Genomic DNA, 21,176 nt, shown 5'->3' on the forward strand with positions numbered 1-21,176 from the left:
AGTATTCTTTCCGTACGAGTATGGCAATATTGAAATTCAATATTACCCGATAACACCTAACAATTACTAGATAAATAGGAGTGTGCCATTCATTACCTCGACTTGCAACGAAAGGTAGGCCACCAGGGCAATTTAATGCCGATGAGTTCTAAACCCTTGAGCATTATTATCTCAATGACTCTACCACTTACACTACCTGACTCAACAATGTGTTCATACCGCAACAAGATGATCCCTAAAGTCTAAACTAGCACGTCCATTAAGCACTTAACACCCCAACTTAAGTTAACTCATTACATTTGCATCCAGGATTAGTTTTCCGGTTTGTTACAGAATGTGTCACCAAAGCTTCGAATCCCTGTTGTCAGGCAGAATGATTAACATCTTTGGTAGGAGTAGGCGAGCAAGCGGCTACATGGGATCTGAACTTGTCCAGCTCAGCCAAAACTTCCTCTTCTGGTCTGTACAGCAAGTCTATTATGCGCCATATCTGCAACGCCCAGATGATGTCGGGTTTAGGACACTAATAGCAACCCAAGAAAATAGAAATTGCGATTATATATATAGATTACCTGCAATGTTCCACCTCCAGCAGAGCTTGAACAGTCATCTGATACACTAACCAGAGTCCATGGATCTATCGAATTCCAGTGGAAGTCCACCACTTTGTCCCTATCCCCCATAAAAGAAACAGTTAGTCTGAAAGCTTCTGGATACGAGGTAATCAGTTTCTGCGAGACCTCAGTTCATTCGGGTCAAGTCAGTACAGGTCAGGTCATTTCAAGCTCATGTATGTTTCACATGTTCTATTATCGGATGAGTTCGGGGCTTTGGCCAGGCTCATTTTCAAGTAAATGGTTACAAGTCGGGTGAATTCGGTAAATGAACTTGGGTCTGTTTTGCCAAGTCTAGAGTCTCTTTATTTGAACAGCTGACAAGAAACCGGGGAAGTGGTGATTGACCCCCATAACTTTGTGCAATTGTGAAATTAACCCCCACAACTTTCAATTGGAGTGATTAGGCCCCATAACTTACATAATAGGTGAAATTAAACCCTTTTATCAAAATCTCATGAGAAATTTAATTTATCATATCACAAAAGTAAAAGTGGTTATGTTCTTTTGAAAAATACGAAATAGTAAAATTCGGTGTGATTTTTTGGAAAAAAAAAAACAATTAACAATTTTATATATAAACTTTTTTTTATTTTTGAAAAATAGAAAAATTTAAATATTTTTTTACCCTTTTATTATATTTTTTATATTTTTTGTCATGAAAATCTTTTATTCCAACTTCTGATTTTAACACAACTACCTAACAAAATATTTTGCAATTGAAATTTTTTTTACAAAAATTTGGAAAATCCATACTTTATATAACAAAAATTTGAAAAATCTGTACTTTTTATAAAAATAATAAATTGGGTTTAATTTTTGTAAAATATTTTTTATTTTATTTTATCTAATTTACGCTAATTTTTTTTTATTAACTTTTTTAAACTTATATTTCCAATTTTTCGCAAGAACATAACCATTTCTACTTTTGTGATATGATAAATTGAATTTCTCGTGAGATTTTGATAAAGGGGTTTAATTTCACTTATTATGTAAGTTATGGGGCCTAATCACTCCAATTGAAAGTTATGGGGGTTAATTTCACAATTGCACAAAGTTATGGGGGTTAATCACCACTTCCCCGGACAAGAAACTAAACGTGAAGCCATACCTGTGTCCAGCATGTCTGAAAAACAAGCCTGCAGGATGGTTTGACTTTTTACCTCCGCTCTCTGTTTCCATCTTACTAACCTGAGCATCAAAACAAATGAGGGTTACTGTTACTACTTACTAGCATATGTATGGAATAATGGCTGCAAGATTTTTGGCAAAGTTGACACTAATAGATGCCACTAATAGATTTATTGTTATTCCTCAACAATGAATTATGTGTGATCACCCGGAGCAGTTAGATCAACATCTATAGGGCAAATCTAGCTTAAACCCGCTAAAATATGGGCAAAACCGATTGGTGTAGCCAAAACCATAAGTGCGTCAGATTAAATGAACTCTATGACGGTAGATAGCCATAGTTATTCCGAGCTAAAAAAGCTAAAGTGATCTCGTTGAAACGACAGAATGGAAAAGATATCAAATGCTAAAGCTAGTTGTTTACACACCTTTTCATAATCCCATATGTTTAGCAAGCCATCTTCAGCAGCGCTGCCAAAAATCGATCTATTATGCGGTGACCACTGCATCAAAAACCATTATTAATCCTCAAGGGCATCTTCCAAAATCTACATAAAGTAATGTAATTTAGAAGGCTTCAGCCATATTGAAGTACTACAAACCTGAACACAAAGGACAGGAGCATCATGACCCTGAAATTTATGAACAGGTGATCCAACTCCACTAGCAGTAAGATTACGGCGGTCAAACAAATTAATAGAACTATCCGCTGACCTGAAAGCGTCACAACATGATCATCATCAATCTTTAAACATGCTTTACCATATACTCCCTCAATTCACTTGGACAAACTTTTTTTTTTGGGAAAATCAAACCAATTCACTACATCTTAATTTTAGGGCATACTTTACGTTCAGGGGAAAAAGTACCCTCAGAAGTACGTGGGTTCCAAAACCCATACTTGCACTCTACGTTCACTTGAGCCGTTGAGATATATACTCTGCCCACTTGCCTCTTTCTTAAAACCGTGGTGTATGGAAGTGTAATGAATCAAATGAATGGAGTACTTGGGACTAAGGAGATTTTAATGCACAGAAGAAACCTACCCAGTCAGAATGAGGTTTTCATCATGTGGATTCCAATCAACACAGTGAAGATCAGCATTGTGAGCTTTCTCAACCTGATACGGTGTAAGATTAACTATCGTTATTTCTCTAGCAAAAAAAATGGATAAGTAGATATATTGCAGGAAAGGCAGCAATTTTTCTATATTATTCAACAGACATCATGAAAGATAAGCTGTTGAAAATATTGAAGGGCAAATCATGATTCATTAGAGCCATACCCCTCATATCTTGAGTGTGACAATTCAGATAGCTTATGCTATGATAGCTAACAGATCAATTGCAGTTCGCAAAGCATGATGGTACAATATAGTGATATACTTATAGCAATTAAAACGCCTTTATTCAATGATGTCCTTCCCTAACGAGTAATTTATGTGGCAAGTGGAAAGTGGCAGTGGCAACCAAATAAGACAACCTAAATATTACTGCATTTTAATAGTCATTTTTCATTTCACTCTACTAAAACATCGTAAAACAGCAACATCTAGCCAAGCAGTATTACCTTAGTCACTGGCGTCAATCCAGCTCTTGCATCCCATAGTATGAGACAGGAGTCGTCACCCACGCTGCAAAACTGCTGTGCACTTTCATACACAAACATCACGTGTCAATATAAAAGCAGAATGAAGCCACACACTAATCGGCAACTAAATGGTCAGATGAAAAAATTGATTGACTATTGCAAGTAGCGAGAGTATATCTGGACATGTGTCAAACATCAATGCATGCATTCAGCATGGCGCTGATAAATTCTGATCCATTATTTGAATCTAGAAGGAAGCATCATTCTAGCTCTATCCCACTGCAGTGTGTATTATCACTACAAGGCAGATTCACAGTACCAGTGGGAGTGACAATATTCAATTATGTGAGTCCCTGAATCATATCAACCATTTAAACCTCTTCCTTGATTACAAAGTGGTAGTCTATGTATAGGAAGTCGGAACAATTTACAATGAGTAAGATACCTTGAGGGGCAAAACTGAACATCTTCAACAGTATCCTCATGTCCCAGATAGATGCCTCGAGGTCCAATAGAAGGATTATCTGAATTTCCATTACCAGCTTTCTTTATGTTGCTGCCACTGTTGGGAGATTTTGCTGACCCTGGTTCTGTTGCCAATGTTGAGATATGATCATGGATGCTCCACAAAACAACTGACTTATCCTTTCCTGTGTGGTAACATATATAATGGTTAGCGCAAACAGCACAAACAATAACCTCAAAAACCTGCCTCTACCAAAGAATTGAGTTATTGACCCGACTCACGAACCAAGTCATGGTCAGATACGGACCAGTTTTAGAAAAATGAACAAGTTGTAATAAGTACCTCCAGAAAGCACCAGCGGTTCAGAAGAGCACATTGCAAGAGCGAATTCAGCATTATCTTGATGACCAGTCAGAGTCTGCAAGACAAGAAATTAAAGAATACTATGTATAACAAAACCATCACACAAGGAAGTCATTTACTACTTTTAAAACTATATTTTTTTATAATTACGCCGTACAGTTTGACTCGCAGTTATCAAACAGCATGTAGAAATGCAGTCATAAGGAACAAAATAGGTTTCTCTGAATACAGAATAATGAAACTATTCAGAAGAAAAAAGGCATATGTTTGAGACACACCAAATCTGGACGAGAGGCAGGTGTTCCCAAATTAGCAGGACGATTAGGTTGGCTTTCCAGATCCCAAATATAAACCTGATCAGACCAATACAGTGACTTTTGTTAAATGTTCACCAATGAATCAGAACAGAGTTGAATCGTCTTCTGCTACAAAATGTCATAGTATCATTTTCACTTACATCTGGACTGTCGGTATGAGTTGCAACTATATTACTGTTCTGGGGGAGCTCCCTAATCCTGTTTACCTGTATAACAACAGTGATCGATTTTACGCATGACTATAAAAACTTTCCAACACAGCAGCTAACATAAAGTGATAAATCAATGGGGGCAAAGAAAGCCATTGAGACGACTTCAAGGTTTATCATTGCATTTCAATTTAAAAGAAGAAAACGAGATGATTGGTTTAAGTTTTTGTAGCGTTCAAGATGAGAGAGTTGTACAAACTTAGTCCATTTGTTAGAATACAACACCTAGTGACCTAGCAGTAAAATCCCGCAGCAAAAGGCTACAATGCTGGACCCATTAATCCATTATAAATTCAACAAACGACAAGGAGAGCTTCGAAGTTAACATTACTAGATGAAGAAGATGAAAGCCACCTGTGATTTAATGAACTTAACAAAACAATACAATAAAAATAAGAAAACCAGAACGCTTGACATTGTGTCAGGCCAACTTGCTTATTTTCCTCCATTAACAATTTAAAATGAACCCCTGTGCACCATCACAGGTCCGAGTTGAGACCTACTTTGCCAATTGTTATGTTCCATTCACACTCAAAAGATGACAAGTTGGACAAGTTGTTTCAGCTTTCCTTATTGTTCTAATCAAAAAGCTCTTCTTTGGTTTACCCTCGATTTTTTCTAGTGACCCCACTAGTTCATTTTAAATATTGAAGAGATGAATAAAAGAAGCAACGAAGAGAAAATCGCATTTAAGATATTGTATAATACATGAAAAGTGAAAATCTATTTACTACGAAGTTCTAAAACGCTACACAGCTTCATCTGGTAAATTACACTTACAATATCTTCCAGTTAGAGGCATAACTGAAAAGTGAGAATCAATCACCTCACATCGAGACAATAAACAGTTAACCCCAGACACAATAGAGAAGCCCAAAGTTACTAAAAAACACTCGGCATCTTATTGTAGGAATGCATATGCAAATATGGATACAGCTAGCCAGCAACGAAAATATTAGATATACCTCACCGGGATGTATTATCGTTTTGAACTTCCTCACAAAGGGAGAACGAGCCTCTTCATTGAACTGAAAGGATAAGAACGGAAGACCACATAAAAAAGTGAAACAGTTGAGCCAGAACGATTACTGACGATATATGGTTGATATTATATAAGAATACCTTCGATATATGTTCTGCAGCAGCAACCCTGGGTTTCACGACTTCAACATTGGCAATCACGAGGGTATTAGGAACACTCCCATCAGTCTGCAAACAAGTGTATTAGAAGCGTCTAAAGATATGGTCTAGACCACAGAAACAAATCTACTTGGTCTTATTTATCATAGCATTGTCTGAAAGAGTTCCTGTAAAGTTAAGAACTTCTCCCCCAGGAAAAAAGAAAGAGACGTAGTGAACTTGTTAAGAGGATAAAGCACAATATCATCACTAGACACTCCCTTTAACTTATGGTGATTAGCATTTTAATACCTGTTCTGAGAGATAAAGACGTTGACGGTTCTTGTAAGTTGCCTCCTCAATCAACGGGCCCCATCTAAAACATTACACAAGTATCTTAGAGAATTAAGTAGACATTCGTCAGCACAGCTTACAATCGAAATGGCCAAAACACTATTAGAGTATACAGGAGAGGCAAATGAATGCAACTAGTGCAGTGAGAAGGCCGCAATGCACTCTTCTCATCAACAGGCAATGATATAGTGATACACATTGCTATAACTAGCAAACTGCTCAGCTTAAATGACTCAACTTGAGCCATTTCCAAACAATCAAATATGACCCAAAACCTGAATGAACCCGGCCATTCTGGTCTGACTTGAATTTTACTGGCCTAAATGTGATCCTTACCCAGTAAATGACTTAATAGTTAATACTAAGTTGCTAACACATCCAAAACATACCTGAACCCAAAGTGACCCGGTCCAACCCAATCTAAATAACCTGTTTGCAATCTCTAAACTTTTGTGCATCCCTCCAACATTCCCCCATCCAGACAAATTTGAAAAGGCAACTACCTATCCCAGGACTCTAGGACCTGCATTTCATTTTACATGCTGGCATTCTTCCGAGTTTCTACAAATAAGGGTAGATATGCAACTGTAGGTCCCACTGCGGTTAACTGAACTCTATTATCACCAAATATTGCCCTCTGCCATGTAATCAATAGTTGGCATACACAAACAAGCTACAACATAGTTCAAAATCAAACTCTCTCTTGCTAGTGTATCCAACAAACCACATTCTTCCATTTACAATTTTGCATCCACATGAATACGAGATAGAAGAACACAAACACAAACAAAACCAACCAAAGACAACATCTTTGCACATTTCACACTCAATATTCCCACAAAACCCAAACATTGTTCAAATTCAACTTCGCCATAACCAACAAACACACCCAAAAATAAATCAAAACCTCAATATATCAAAAACCCACCCAAACGATACCATCTTTTATATCAAACACTAAAATTCCTTATCTGGGCAACTACAAAAACCCAAAACCGAATCAAAACCCCACTACACCAAAGACCCAGAAAAACCCATCAAAAAGATCCTACATTTCCTACCTAATAGGCTAATACAAAAACTCCTTATCTAGGCAACTAAAAAAACCCGGAACCCGAATCAAAACCTCCACTATACCAAAAACCCAGCAAAACCCACCAAAAAGATCCCACATTTCCTGCCTAATACTAAAATTCCTTCTCTTGGCAACTAAAAACCCCGAAACCCGAATCAAAACCCCAGTATACCAAACACCCAGAAAAATCCACCAAAAAGATCCCACATTTTCTATCACACACTAAAAATCCTCTTCTGGGCAACTAAAAAAACTCGAAACCCGAATCAAAACCCCAGTATACCAAAAACCCAGAAAAACCCACCAAAAAGATTCCACATTTTCTATCAAACACTAAAATTCCTGTTCTGGGTAACTAAAAAAACACAAAATTACACTGCAAAAACCAATAAAAACACAAAATTACACTATAAAATCCAAAAAAAACAGTAAAATTAAGAGTTTTAGCGAGACCTGCAAGAGAGAGAAGGCCAAACGAGGTTATGATTAGCAAGCCAATCATATAAAATAGGAACAAGAGATTTCCATTGACTGTATTTCTCATCAACACTCAATGCTTTCTTGCCTCCTTTCCCTTTCTCCGTCATCTCTCTCTCTCTCTTCTATTTTCCCGCTTTTTTCTCCAAAAACTCCTCTTTCTCAGTTACTCCGGTTGTGTGAGACTGTGAGCACTGAGCAGTGTGTCGAGTTATACAGTGTTCTGTATTGTGGGATTTGTTAAAGGCTGGACCTTTTTTGGCCCATTGGTTTGGATTTGGGAAACTAATTTGACGGTCTAATTGATAGATTGATGCCCTAGTTTTATAGCAATGTTGTTGTTGTATCAAATGGGTTAGGTTAGTGTTGGTAATCGAGTCACTCGGATTGGTTGTAGCCGGTAGGATATCAGTTTTGTGATGAGTCAATATGGGTGTTGGTTGGGTTCAAGCCGACTATTATCGTGCGATGGTTGGGTTTTTGCTGGGTTTGGGTTTTGTCAAGTTTATAGGATTATGTTGTTTGGGTTTATGCCAGGTTGTCAATTGTCATTGTGTGAGTGTGTGACTAGTGGGTCGGTTTGGTTGAGGTCATTATTTGGTTGAGGTCATTTTGAGTTTGGACCAATAATATCGTTTAGAGCTATTTTCAGGTGCATTTATTTTAGTTATAAATTAAAACAATAAAAAAATCAGTTTGATTTTATTTGAATTATAAATTAAATTAACTTGTTGTCTAGTCATCCAAGAGGTCGAGTTAGTAGTCAGGTGGCCAGTTCATATGGGGTCAGAGTAGACGAGGGATGTTATTAGATATCAGTTTAATCTCAAGTCATGTCACCATGGTTACAGTTCACCAAATTTTCGAGTTTTGGTTGGCTCGAACTCGAGACTTAATATTTTTCTCAACACAAGTCAAATCACCTTGGTTACAGTTTACCAAATGTTTTAGAAGTTAAATTTGAATTACAGAGAAGAAAATCAATGGACAACTGTAAAGAAAACTTTCGGACAGCTCATATGTTCTAAAAAAAAAGATGGCATCACTAAATTGTAGGGAGTTTTGATATCACCCTCTCACATACTCTGTGACGAGTCCATCTTTGAGAGGTATAACCAAGAGCAAACCAGTGAGGAAATACCAAATTGACATTGATACTAGAGGAGAATACATTTGTTACAACATAACTAAGGCAATGAAATATTGCCTCTACCACAAAAGTACAACTACTTGGTACACAGGCACATGGACTACATAGTATCTGTCTCAATGTGCTATACTTCTTCCTCTAAAAGAAGGCTATTTACAAATTACAATGGCAATAACCCATAGTGTGTTGCAATATATGTACAACTTCACCACTGTTAAAGCCGGAAAGATGATGCTATGGATGTAATAAGGAAAAATGCCGAAATAGAATCCACTTAGGATTGAGCGATAAATATGACAGAAGATTGATCAAATCAAAGTGCTTTAGCTACAAATCGCCTCGACTGAAAGTTTCTTCATGACGTTTGGACATGGGTCTCCTCCAAATAACTCAGGTTCAACGGTTATAGCACAACCGGCTTGCCCAACACAATTCTGTTACAGAAAAAAATGTTTTTTTTTTGTCAAGACAATTCTGTTATTTGATAAATAGAAATGGTGTGATTGTGTGAAGAGTGTAGCATACCTTTTCAAATACGTCGTAAGACCTGGGGGCATGACAGCTCCCTTGTCTGTAATTTCCACATGACCCTTCTGGTGTTCCGAAACTGGCAAATTTGATCGAAGTAATTTTCTGTCCGGGAGCACACCAAAGGTGAGCCTTTGGCCTTAACGGCTTGTTAATCCTCCCAGATGCTTGCAAGTGCCAGTTTACTAGTGTCGGCTGCCATTCATTCATGTCTGAGCAAATACTGCTTATTTCTTTCTTCATTAAAGAAATCCAGTTCGGGTCTCCTCCCAATTCTTCTAAAACAACCATCAAATTCCCTGTTGGCTTCAGCCACGAGCGAGGAACGTGATACCTGAAATACTCGAAATCATTTACAGGTTAACCCCAACATCCATGTTATGACATTCACAGTCAGTCTTTTATAGCAGTATTTCAGTAAATAACCGCCTTCCATTGGACTTTACGATAAATGGTGAACAAAACTGCTAGACTAGACTCACCATCTTTGGGAAGGATCTCCACAATACTTTAAGCATTTCTTCTCGGAAAAGTAGCCGGCATAATTGCAGGCACCACAAGAACCTTTTGCTGTATAAGCAGGCCAATATCGCCCGATGTTCTTTCCATTTATCCACACTTGACCTTTACCCATGTCACCCATATCTAACGCAAGTGGTTCATTTCCTGGAGGAGCATTGAACATCGTCTGGACACATGAACGAACTTATCAGCCTAAACTTCATTTTCGGCAAAGAATATTTCACAGCAGAGAAAAAAAAACAAATGAGCAGGTCAGAACTACAAATACTTACTTTGTACCAAGTCAGGGGTTGTTTCTGAGCGACGAACTTTCCCTGGACCCACTCGACATTGGAGACTCCGCTAAGTGAATCAAGACCCAACGATTCACCTTTAAGACCAATCTGAACAAAATCAAAGAATTCAGTACTCCCTCCATCACATCCAATTTATATTGTTAGTATTTGACTTTGCTTGTCAAGTCAGCTTCGACAAACATTTTCTCACTAACAGTAACTTTTTTTGAATGATAATATGAAGATAAATTTTACATTATATAGCTTGACCACCAATGTAAGAATAAAGGTTGTATTTGGAATATGAAAGGCTAGTGTGTAAGGGAATAATAAGGAGATTAACCTTATAGGACCATTTCTGCCATGTCAGATCTCTCTTTCCTTCGTTCAAACCACTTAGCGAGACAGGACCAAGAACACCGGCATTCCACATCTCAAAATGCGGGCCAACGTTCTGAATTTAAAAAAAAAAACACATCAAGGAATTGCATGGGTAAAATATAGAGGATCTGATCAGGGTGATTGATTATAAGACCATATCACATAGGATCAGTAGCGCAATAGGGCATACCGGGAGCCCAACGGCAATGCTCAGGAGAGAAATTTTGTTAACACCAGCCCGTAATTTCACACCTTCTTTGAAAGAGACTTTTGGGCTTTCAAGACTTCCATAAACAGTATCTGTGACAAACACAGAAATTTGACTGTCATATGTCATTCAAGCATTTAAAGCTAACTATGACCAACTAAGATAGGGTACTTCTCTTTTAATCAGTGAGTTAATGAGTTTATGGGTTAGTCTCACATTATATTAACATGAGACGTCTTTCAAGAGACGAATTGACTACGATTATGATTGAGGATACTCACCAGCTAATTGACCGTTGATGTAAACTTGCAAAGCATGGCCAGCAGACATTACACTGAGAACTGGCCAATTTCCACCTTTCAAAAATCCCTCATTGTGATCAATTACAACACTGTCATGAGAAATAAACGCATAAGAAACCAAAACTGAAACCCTGTGAAAAGTTACAGACTAGAGAAACTCGAGGGTGCTAAGAACTCACTCAGTCATATACCACAGGTAGTCAGTCATATCTCTAGTGGTGTTTATTTGTTCAACTAGTCCCACGGTTGTAAATGTACTGTCATCAATGGAAGCTGTCTGTTCATTGTATGATTGCCAAGCGAAGTTGCGATGAACAGGAGTATACTTCATTATTGCACTCTGGGCACCAAGCTGCAAGACGATTACAATGTTTAACACTGTTATAAACTCGATGTCTTGAAAGGGTATTATGTCTGAATGGGTGTTATGTCCATACAGGCATACATCTATCTATCATTGTTCAGCTAATTAGACTTGTATAAGAATTAAGAAGCAACTTTCTGATGAATAAATTTAAGCTAAAGTTAAACTTTAGAAGACGGTTATTCCCCCCCACAAATTCTCATATTAGGCGATTCCATGATAAGTTTACCATGGGATTGACTCGTGGAAGAAGGTAGTCATTCTTAATTTATTTTCCAGTCGTCATTTCTTTTTGGATAACTGTGTATTCCGTTGCAGTGGTCCTCTGAGGAACAACATAATCTCAAAGAATACATATACAATGAATGATGAAGTGGCAAATTTCTCACCCTTGCAGTATTGTAAACAGTATGTTTGCAATCAGGAAGAATGCTGATCGACCATGGCGGAAGGTTGTAGTGATTATTTCCATATGACACCTTCGCGTAAGAGCTTGGGTTATAATTTGCAAGAAATGCAGCACAAGATCCTGATTGTGACTTGAAAACATGAGCCTGAAAATTATAAATGGAAGACATATGACAATGTTAAAAAGTTGGCAATGTTATGAATGCGAAAAACTGTATTACGAGTAAAAGACTAACCTCTTGACTGCTTCCTAACCGAATCACCATCGGATCACTGGAAACTAGAGCTGGCTCACACAATTTTATTGCTCTATGCAAATCTTTTAAATGACCCCATTTCGGTTGATTTATAAGCCCTAAAAGTGTAAAGAAACCAACAGTTAGAAAATCAGTCTCATAGATAATTATACAACTTCAACATAAACTCTCAGCGCGCAAATGAAGCTGCTGGAATCTGATTTAGATCGACTCCATACCCAAAATATAGGAATTAACATCTGCAAGCATCAAAAGTACATACATTCATCTCCAGTTCTCCACAACTCTATTAAATGTATTTTTCAGCTTTTAGCAATTGACACGCCTTAACTTTCGAAAGTTACCCTACTAAGTTTGCAGAGAAAGCTGCTGGAATCTGACTTAGATCAACTTTCGAAAGTTACCCTACTAAGTTTGCAGAGAAAGCTGCTGGAATCTGACTTAGATCAACTTTCGAAAGTTACCCTACTAAGTTTGCAGAGAAAGCTGCTGGAATCTGACTTAGATCGACTCAAAGACAAGCTACTGCTAAGAACTTTCTCTTCATATATTTTACAAAAAAATTCATTTCCAAAGTAAGATTACATACCAAATTCATCAAGAGGAGCATCATAATCATAGCTAGTGGCAATAAATGGACCACCTGCAGTTCTGCCGAAGTTTGTACCACCATGATACTGAAGACAAAAATAATTCTTCTGTAAGAATCAATAAAACTACGAACATGAAAGTTTCATCTAGTAAATGTGCCGATAATTCAGCTGACCATGTAATAATTGACGAAAGATCCCCCTTTCTGTATGAATCTAGCAACACCAAATGCTAAGTCTTCGGCTGGTCTAGTAGGTACTGGACCCCCAAATTCAGTATACCTGATAACAGGAACATATATGAAGAATCAACTTTAAGTTGCACTCGCTTTTAACTAAAAGAAAAAGTTACACTCATTACTTTAAGCCTAAATTGGTTAAAAGTCTCACCATCCTGTCCAGGCCTCTGTCCACATCTTAGGTTTATAAGCCTTATTCGGAGAAAAGTAATCACAGTAGAAACCGTTGCAAGTATTAATCTGCAAGGAACATGCTTTTTTTTATTAAACACGACTTACACGAGTACCCTGACTTTCATAAAGTCAAATAACAAACTTTGTAACTGTTGTCAACCTCGGCATATCATGACACTGAAACATGCTAAAAATGTTAATAGGCAAATCCTCTTTTCGTGAATAAGAGCATGAATCATATTTTACCCATTTCCCCATTCTCCGAGATCAGACATGATACAACATATGAAGAAATCAGAGGCAATGTTGTCTTCACAAGGGAGTAATTAGTGTACTGCTACTATATTCAACATGATCAACGCGATGTATGCACAGCATGCTGGAACAAACTATTACGCAATTTATTAGAACCAGCTAGTTAGGCCGATGTGCACAGCCACATAAACTCTCACAGGATTTACTAGTAAGTGCACCAAGTTGAACAAACACAGAAGCATTATGGATAATAAACAACATAACAAACTCATCATTACATGTGGAACTAAAAGAATAATGCAAATAAAGGTTTTCTAATGAACTTACAACGGGGTCTGGAGCGTCATCCTGCTTACACATGACCCATGGAACTCCAGTGTTTAACCCCACAGCCATTTTAGCTGCCCAATTTGCGTATGCTTTACCAGGTGCACCAATCTCATATTCAAGTGGCCCATATTCATTTTCAATCTACCAACAACAACAACAATAATAAAGCGTTAGTCCACATCGCCAACTGATCAGGGGTCGGCTAACATATAGTGTTGAATGGAACCACCAATCCACCATTGTAAAGTGTAAGTTTCACAGTTAGTGCATCACTGAGATATGAAAAATACCTGAGATAATATAATTGGACCACCTTGTGACTCAAATAATCTTTCAGCTTTCATCATGTCAACAATCTTCATAGTAAACTTTTGCATTGCATTCTATAAAAGGGCACAAAATACAAACTTTATTAATTTAAGTTCACAAAAACCAAAATTAAGTCAATAAGTGGCCTTCGTTACTCCAACTCTTCTTATTCCCCCGCGTATCAGTGTCCAACCCTTGACACTCGGACTTGGGTATGACACTTACACACCTCATTTTAGGCCAAAACATGCATACTTTCATGAATATAGCCAAGTCCGACACTTGGATATGCACCTGTGTCGTCGGATTCTTCTAAACGAGACAACATAGTGATTAGTGAGTAACAAGGGCAAGTAGCAAACCTTGAAAGGTCCATTATCTGTTCTGAAGTTGATGCCAGGAACATACTTCAGCCATACAGGAAACCCCCTACAGTAAAAGTAATCAGCCAACTAACATTAGCCAGAATACTTCATCTTCTTACACAATTGTCCAACTTTTGGAGTAAATAACAGTAGTAAAAAAAGGAAAAAACAGTAAAAAAATTGAGCAAATTACCCAAAGTTCCATTCAGCGCAAACATAAGGTCCAATCCTCAAATGAACATATAAACCAGCTTGTTGAACCACCTTAATGAACTTCACAAGGTCATACCTTTCTTCAAAATAATACTGTAAAAAACCGAAAAGAAGCAAACTTTACAAACAAATACACATCAGTAAGGTAAACTAAAGTTACCCCAGTGCCTCGAGGCTTCCAGGGTAAGGTGGGTCGGATGTTCGCAGCCTTAACCCTGTGCCAGCAACAACTAGGCTATTTCCGAATGACTCAAGATGAAAATTGCGTCGAGAACTTAAGAATGTGAAAAGATAAATTACTTGGCCAGGTTGAGGTTCATGTCCATTCCAGAAAACATAAGTCTGAATTACATCAACACCTCCTTCTTTAGCCTTCTCAATAAGATCTGGCCACATCTATATCAAACCAATTGCCAAATATAAACAATACCCATGTCACATTTTCAGCTAAAATCATTAATACAGATTAGTACTCACTCCGTCTCAATCATTTGTTTACTTTCGATTAAAATACCAGTCACAACGAATATAGTAAAAGGTAAACAAATGACATGAGACGAAAAACAATAAAAATGCAGCATTTTTAACATACCTCAGGTGTACTTCTGGGATAGTGAATAGACCCAGAAATAAGAATCCTTCTTTGCCCATTAATGGTAATTGCTTTATGATCATATGCAACATTTGCATTAATCAAAACCAATAAATTTTGAAAAATAAAAAAAAATGATAAAAATGTGTTCTTCTGCATTTTGAGCAACTATGCTAAGAACCCGAAAATTATACTATGAGACTGTCTTATGGTACGACCCAGATAAAACAAGTCCTTCCCACAAATACAACACCACCACTTTTAATGATTCTTTTGCCTTTCGGCTGAACACTTTATTCCATGCTTGTTTAGAGAGATGAAGTAGAGTGAGACACTGCACTACACTGTGAGGTAAAAAGAACAGTAAAAAAAACAGCTGTGGAAAATGTGAATGTCTTTCTGTTTGAGTTTGAATTGTTGTATTGGGTTTTGTGAACAACTAACAGTTTTGTTTTGTTTTGGTTAGCTTTGGGAAAAATGATGTCAGAAACTGTGTTGAACAAAGACTCTTGTTTATATGAACTGGAATGCAAATTTGAGGGGACTTTGCAGTTGCTTTTATATACACTCATTTGATGCAGGAAAATGTGATTTTGTGACTGGTGATTGTGGGTGTGAGGGGCCCTTGCTTTTCTTTCTCCTTAAATTCTTGGTTACTAGTCTCGTCTTAGTGACGCGCATATCAGTTTTAAATGAGAAACGAGTTAAATAAATGTTACTGTATTTGATAAGATAAATTATGTAGTAATTGCCGGAATATTTGTCCTTGCTATCACCATGTGATAATATTTTAAAAACGAATATGCTCATCTTAATTAGAGCCTACTGCTTGGTTAATTGTTTGCCTTTAATTCTTTTAAGAAGTCTTTAAACGAGCTATGAAATACAAGGTGCGCATAGGCAAGGTTCTTGATAAAGTTTCGTATATTATGAAAATCAGGAATATAACTCACAATATCCCATATCGAACTGAAAACTTCTTAGAATATTTTCCTATTAATTCCAAGGTGCATATAGACAAGGTTGGTCAAATAGTTAGATGAGACAAAAAGCATAATTTTTCGAGAATAACAAAAAAACTTGTTACATCTTTTTTTTTTTTTTTTTTGAAAGATACCCATCGGTAGTCTCTAGTAGATGGGTTGGTACTTGGTAATTTGTTCCCTCTAATGATTCACAAATACTCCGAATTACTTTATACATCTTAGTATTTAACTCGTTTTAAACTTAAGATGAATATTACTCGTAATTAGTATCGTCTAAAGTGAGACTAATCGATAAGATATGTCTAAGCTAGTGTTGATTTCTAGGGTGGACATTATACCTTATCATGTTTGGCAAATTATTGGATGGAATAGATATATGTTAATGTAGGTAACATACATTATTGATATTTGATAAATGGCAAGTGACATTGATGAGAAGGCGATGTATATTGAAACGTCATTTACACCAATTTAGAAGTCTTGATTGTCAAGGTTTCTATTCAAGATATAGATATATGTGCCTTACTTAACCACACTACTCATCTTTTGTTAATTTGCATGATTTTGAGCAATGCGTGTTTCATGCACTAACCTCCTTTTAACTGTATAGTGCTCTTTTTAGTGTCTTTCTGTTTTGTTTGAGCACCATTCCGCTACGAGTCTTTTCCTCTAACTACACGTATCCGTCTTAAGATTTAAACAAGCTAAATAAATCCTTTTTAGTGTATTTTTGTTTTGCGACGGAAACAATCCGTCCCTAGTTTTTGTCGCAAAAAGGCACTTTGGATGGAAATTCCTTAGCAAATAAATCCCACAACGGAAATTCCGTTGCAAATATATTTGCGATGGTATCTTGGAAAAGTCAAGGTCAAGATAATGCGAAGGAAAGTCCGTCGCAAGGTGATTTGCCACAGACCAAAAACGCCCCATGGTCAAGGTCAAGGTCAACATTTTGTATGCTACGGAGTTTCCGTCACAGATTTTCCTGCCGTGTAAAAAAAAAGGAGTGCGGTATAGGAAATTAGCCTGCTACGGATATTCCGTCGCAAAGTGATATTTGTTACGGAATTATTGTTCGTCGCAATAATTCCGTCGCTGTGATTCCTTTTTTTTTTTGCTGTAGTGATAATTGTTTACACGAGATCGTTGAATAAACTAAGTATAACTATTAGGGATCCATACGAGCTAACTCTAAGCCTATTCAACAAGCATTAGACTCGAATTAGTCAAAACTTATCTCGAAATAGATTAAATTATACTAAGTTTGTAAGAATTTTGAATGACTTTTTTTTTCATGTATTACTCCCTTTTTTAAAAATAATATATTTATGGACAACTACCTAAATAATCCAATGATCGAGGTATATATCATTTTGGAAACTACATATCCACAACCGACAATAATAGGGCGTCACTGACTCACTGAGTAGTAATGAATTTTAGTATCAGTTTCTTACATACTCATTTAACGCTATTTATATCATATGTCGATTCTCGATCTTAAGTTGTTAATTATAGGTTACCAACAACTTAGTTTGACAATAAGACTAATAATAAAGGGGAATTTGAATTATGAATTCAATGTGAAAAGGGATGCATGAACCAATTGCTTTATAGAAAGGTAGGCCAAAAATCCTAAAATCGCACATCGAATGATCAAAATCATCATCATGAATAATCTACGTGATCGTTAACGGACTCCAATTTGAAAATGCTTGTACGCAACTACTTCTAGTATTTGTTGCTTTCTACGGAAAACTAGTTTCTACGTTCTACTACTAGTCCAAATGTAGTACAATGAATAACTAGAAAATGATGGCGAAGCATATTTATATTAGTAGATTGGAAAAATTAAATCTGTCAACCATTTACATATAGATACAACAATCTATTAACCTAAATCCGCTAATTACCAAACATTTTTATTAAATCTGCTAATTGAAACATACTGGTCAAACCTGTCAATCCAATATGTCATTTATAATCTGTTTGACCAATCTGCTTCTGCTATTATTAATCTGGTGAGTACCAAACAGAGCCTAAATCTAATCGGAAAACAACTAGGTGGTTTCTCATAAGACAGTAATACCTTTCTTAAAATTAAAACGCGTCAAACAACATCCACTTGGATATAATTTGAAAAGCTTTTTCTTATGTTTTAGACAATTAACTTTTGTCTCTTCTACACTATTTAAATCCGTTTTAAGTTTAAAACAGATATGTCTGTCGTAGTTTTTTTTTTAATAGATTATTGAATTTGTCAAGCATAATACTCCCTCTGTTCAGTTTACCCTTTTATTTTTGGGTGTTTTAGTCAATAATTTATGGTTTTTTTTCTGAAAAATAAACAAACCCATGTATGTGGGATCACCCAAATTCTCATTTGTGATTTGTGACGGGTTAAATAATTGTAAACTATCTAATGGGACAGACGGAGTAGTTAAAATGAAACTGACACCAGGGACCACTGGGCTCAAGCAACCAACAAAAACTCTTGACAAACACAATTGGGCCCATTTAATACAATTAGGCCTTACGCCTTAGAATTAGCTTTGGGCCCGCTTACTTGTCGTGCTTTTACACAACTTGTGATATAACTTCATACTCGTACCTCTTATCCACATCCAATATCTCAACATATTCATGCCAACATGCATTATGCATTTCATTGTCACCACTCACCAACAATGTTTACTAATTCTTTTGATTATCCATTCATAAAATAAGCACAATCCTTAGATTATCTTATCTATAAACAAAAGCTGATTTTGATGCTCACGAAATTTGAACTCGGGTAGTGAGTAATTCTGCAACATCTCTTATGATTTTACAAACTAAATCGGTTGACCAGATTTATTTACATTTTGGAATTTGGACTCGTCTCATACATTTACGGCTAAAAAATTGTAGTATTTGTTTATCGGAAAGTGTTTGAAACGTTGATAGATAAATATCCATACATATATGAAGATCAAGGTGGAATAAAATTTTGCATACTTATCCAAAATTTATGGTAGGGTTGGATACTAGCATTATCCAAAATGAGAGAACATTCTACTTCTTAATCTGCCTTATCCTAAAACAACACATAACTATTATCTGCCTCAATAATTTTGTTGTTGTGGATACTAAATATAGTATATAATCACAAAATATTCAATTTTGTTTGGTATGTAAGTAGATAATAAAGAGGATTGGTGGGTAGAGCAAACGAGTATGAGTTTCACTATGATACGTAAGGACAAGTGCGACACTTTATAAAACGGATTTTTGGTAATCGTTTTACAAAAGACCAATTGATAGTTTATAATTTACACTAAAGTGTATATTGCAAAACGCCATTATTTATCCAAACTTTGACATCTAACTGCTGGAAATTGACAACTTCGAAATTTTTAGTTAAATTTTTGAATTTTTTCAACTTCGAAATATAGTATATAATCAAAATATTCAACTTTGACATCTAAACGCCATTATTTGTCCAAATACTTTAACCCAATTAAGTGGATAACATAGATGACATGGCTAAATAAAAAGCCCACAATGAAACCTAACAAAAGAGATACGGAGTAGCACTTATTTTGCTACTTGCTAGACATTGCTAGTATGATGAGGACGATGTAACATCAATGCCACTACTATTTATGAGGAGTTGAGATTGTTTGTCCCATATTTGTGTCTTATTTTTTGTCCAATTATCTTTATCTTACAATATGTCATCACTCACATAATAAAAATGGTAATTATTTCTATTAAGTTAATGATGTGTCGCAAGCAGGAATAATGGGACACAAAATGGAACATCAAATGGAACCGGAAATCCCCTATGTGAGTAGCCACTAAGCAAACGATTAGGGTATCCAATTAATATAATTTGTATGAGAATAATAAATAATCTATACAATCTAATTAAAGGGGTGCTTAAAATGACAAATTTAATTAAATGTAGCATAAAAATTTTAACGTAACGTGGATTATCAATTTATAGTTACATGGCATTGATTTCGTTCACTCATCTATAAATAAATCTATACAATTTAATTAAATGGTACCTAAAATGACAAATTTTAATGTGACAAAAGAATGTAAATGTAATTAACTTTTTAGTTTCCTCTCATCTTTATACCTATTAATAATTAATACATTCTACTAATTTAGCATATCATTTTTTTCTTAAATGATGAATTTTTGGCTTCCCTCATCTTTTATAATACCTATACACATTGCCATATTTTTGTCTACGATTATCATCTCTTGTGTTATCAGAATATCTCTACTTGTCTACCTTAAACACCTTTGAGATTTTATTTTGTCGGTCTAAACACTCTAATTCATTCAATCAATAAAGAGAACTTAAAATAGATGGAAGATAAACATTCATAGTCCATAATCTTTAAACTAATTAAAACAATAAATTATTAACGATCCGTGATTTTCACGGGCTATAAAACTAGTTTTTGCTTTATAAGATAATCTCATCAATAAATATTTGTATGAGAATAATCTTAATCTATACTTCGTATTACATTTTCGGAACGGACTTTGATATGGGTCGTTCTAATAGTCTCAATCAGCTGCTCAGTTTTTGATGAAACCACCTTATAACGATATTGTGAGTAAATTTTGCATATGGGACAGAATTTTTTTTAAAAATTACGATGCCGGGGTTTTTTTGAACGATATCTAATTATCCATCTACCTTTTATGATTTATACAATTTTTTCAGATGTCAACTAGTTGTCACGATATGTAATCTTTCATGTGGCGCGTCAAATTTGGCAAGATTAAGATCAAAATCGCTTTATTTATTGCTCCCTTTATGAATTATTATTCAATTTTTAATTTATTTAAATATTTTCTAAAAAAAATTGGTAGTTAGCAAAAGCTTTGATGATTAGATAATGAAGTGCCTCCAACTCTTAACCAACGATTTGACTAATCCTGTGATTGTAGGGTAGGACTAGTGGCTACCATTTTATTCATATCCATCCATCTTTAATACAAATAAGAATT

General features: G+C 35.9%; 2 protein-coding genes across 2 annotated transcripts; both read right to left on the reverse strand.

The window, feature by feature from the left end:
• Nucleotides 1-63: 63 nt before the first annotated feature.
• LOC141622796 (WD-40 repeat-containing protein MSI4-like) lies at nt 64-7,988 on the reverse strand. Its single transcript, XM_074438814.1, has 15 exons — nt 7,692-7,988; nt 6,122-6,185; nt 5,813-5,899; nt 5,656-5,718; nt 4,622-4,687; nt 4,443-4,517; nt 4,144-4,219; nt 3,781-3,985; nt 3,315-3,396; nt 2,792-2,865; nt 2,348-2,459; nt 2,174-2,248; nt 1,726-1,805; nt 573-672; nt 64-490 (listed from the first exon to the last, which is right to left on the reverse strand). Exons 1-15 carry the CDS (start codon nt 7,823-7,825, stop codon nt 365-367), a joined length of 1,419 nt encoding a protein of 472 aa, XP_074294915.1. The 5' UTR covers nt 7,826-7,988; the 3' UTR covers nt 64-364.
• An 857-nt stretch (nt 7,989-8,845) lies between these two features.
• Nucleotides 8,846-15,841, reverse strand: LOC141622804 (beta-galactosidase-like). Its single transcript, XM_074438824.1, has 20 exons — nt 15,178-15,841; nt 14,886-14,981; nt 14,566-14,678; nt 14,370-14,436; nt 13,989-14,081; nt 13,696-13,839; nt 13,091-13,179; nt 12,877-12,982; nt 12,700-12,787; nt 12,090-12,208; nt 11,835-11,999; nt 11,261-11,433; nt 11,061-11,170; nt 10,762-10,871; nt 10,534-10,644; nt 10,188-10,298; nt 9,876-10,081; nt 9,391-9,727; nt 9,152-9,299; nt 8,846-9,099 (listed from the first exon to the last, which is right to left on the reverse strand). Exons 1-19 carry the CDS (start codon nt 15,334-15,336, stop codon nt 9,189-9,191), a joined length of 2,508 nt encoding a protein of 835 aa, XP_074294925.1. The 5' UTR covers nt 15,337-15,841; the 3' UTR covers nt 8,846-9,099; nt 9,152-9,188.
• Between the last annotated feature and the right edge of the window lie 5,335 nt (nt 15,842-21,176).

Source organism: Silene latifolia, chromosome X (genome assembly GCF_048544455.1).
Source record: "Silene latifolia isolate original U9 population chromosome X, ASM4854445v1, whole genome shotgun sequence".
Lineage (NCBI taxonomy): Eukaryota > Viridiplantae > Streptophyta > Magnoliopsida > Caryophyllales > Caryophyllaceae > Silene > Silene latifolia.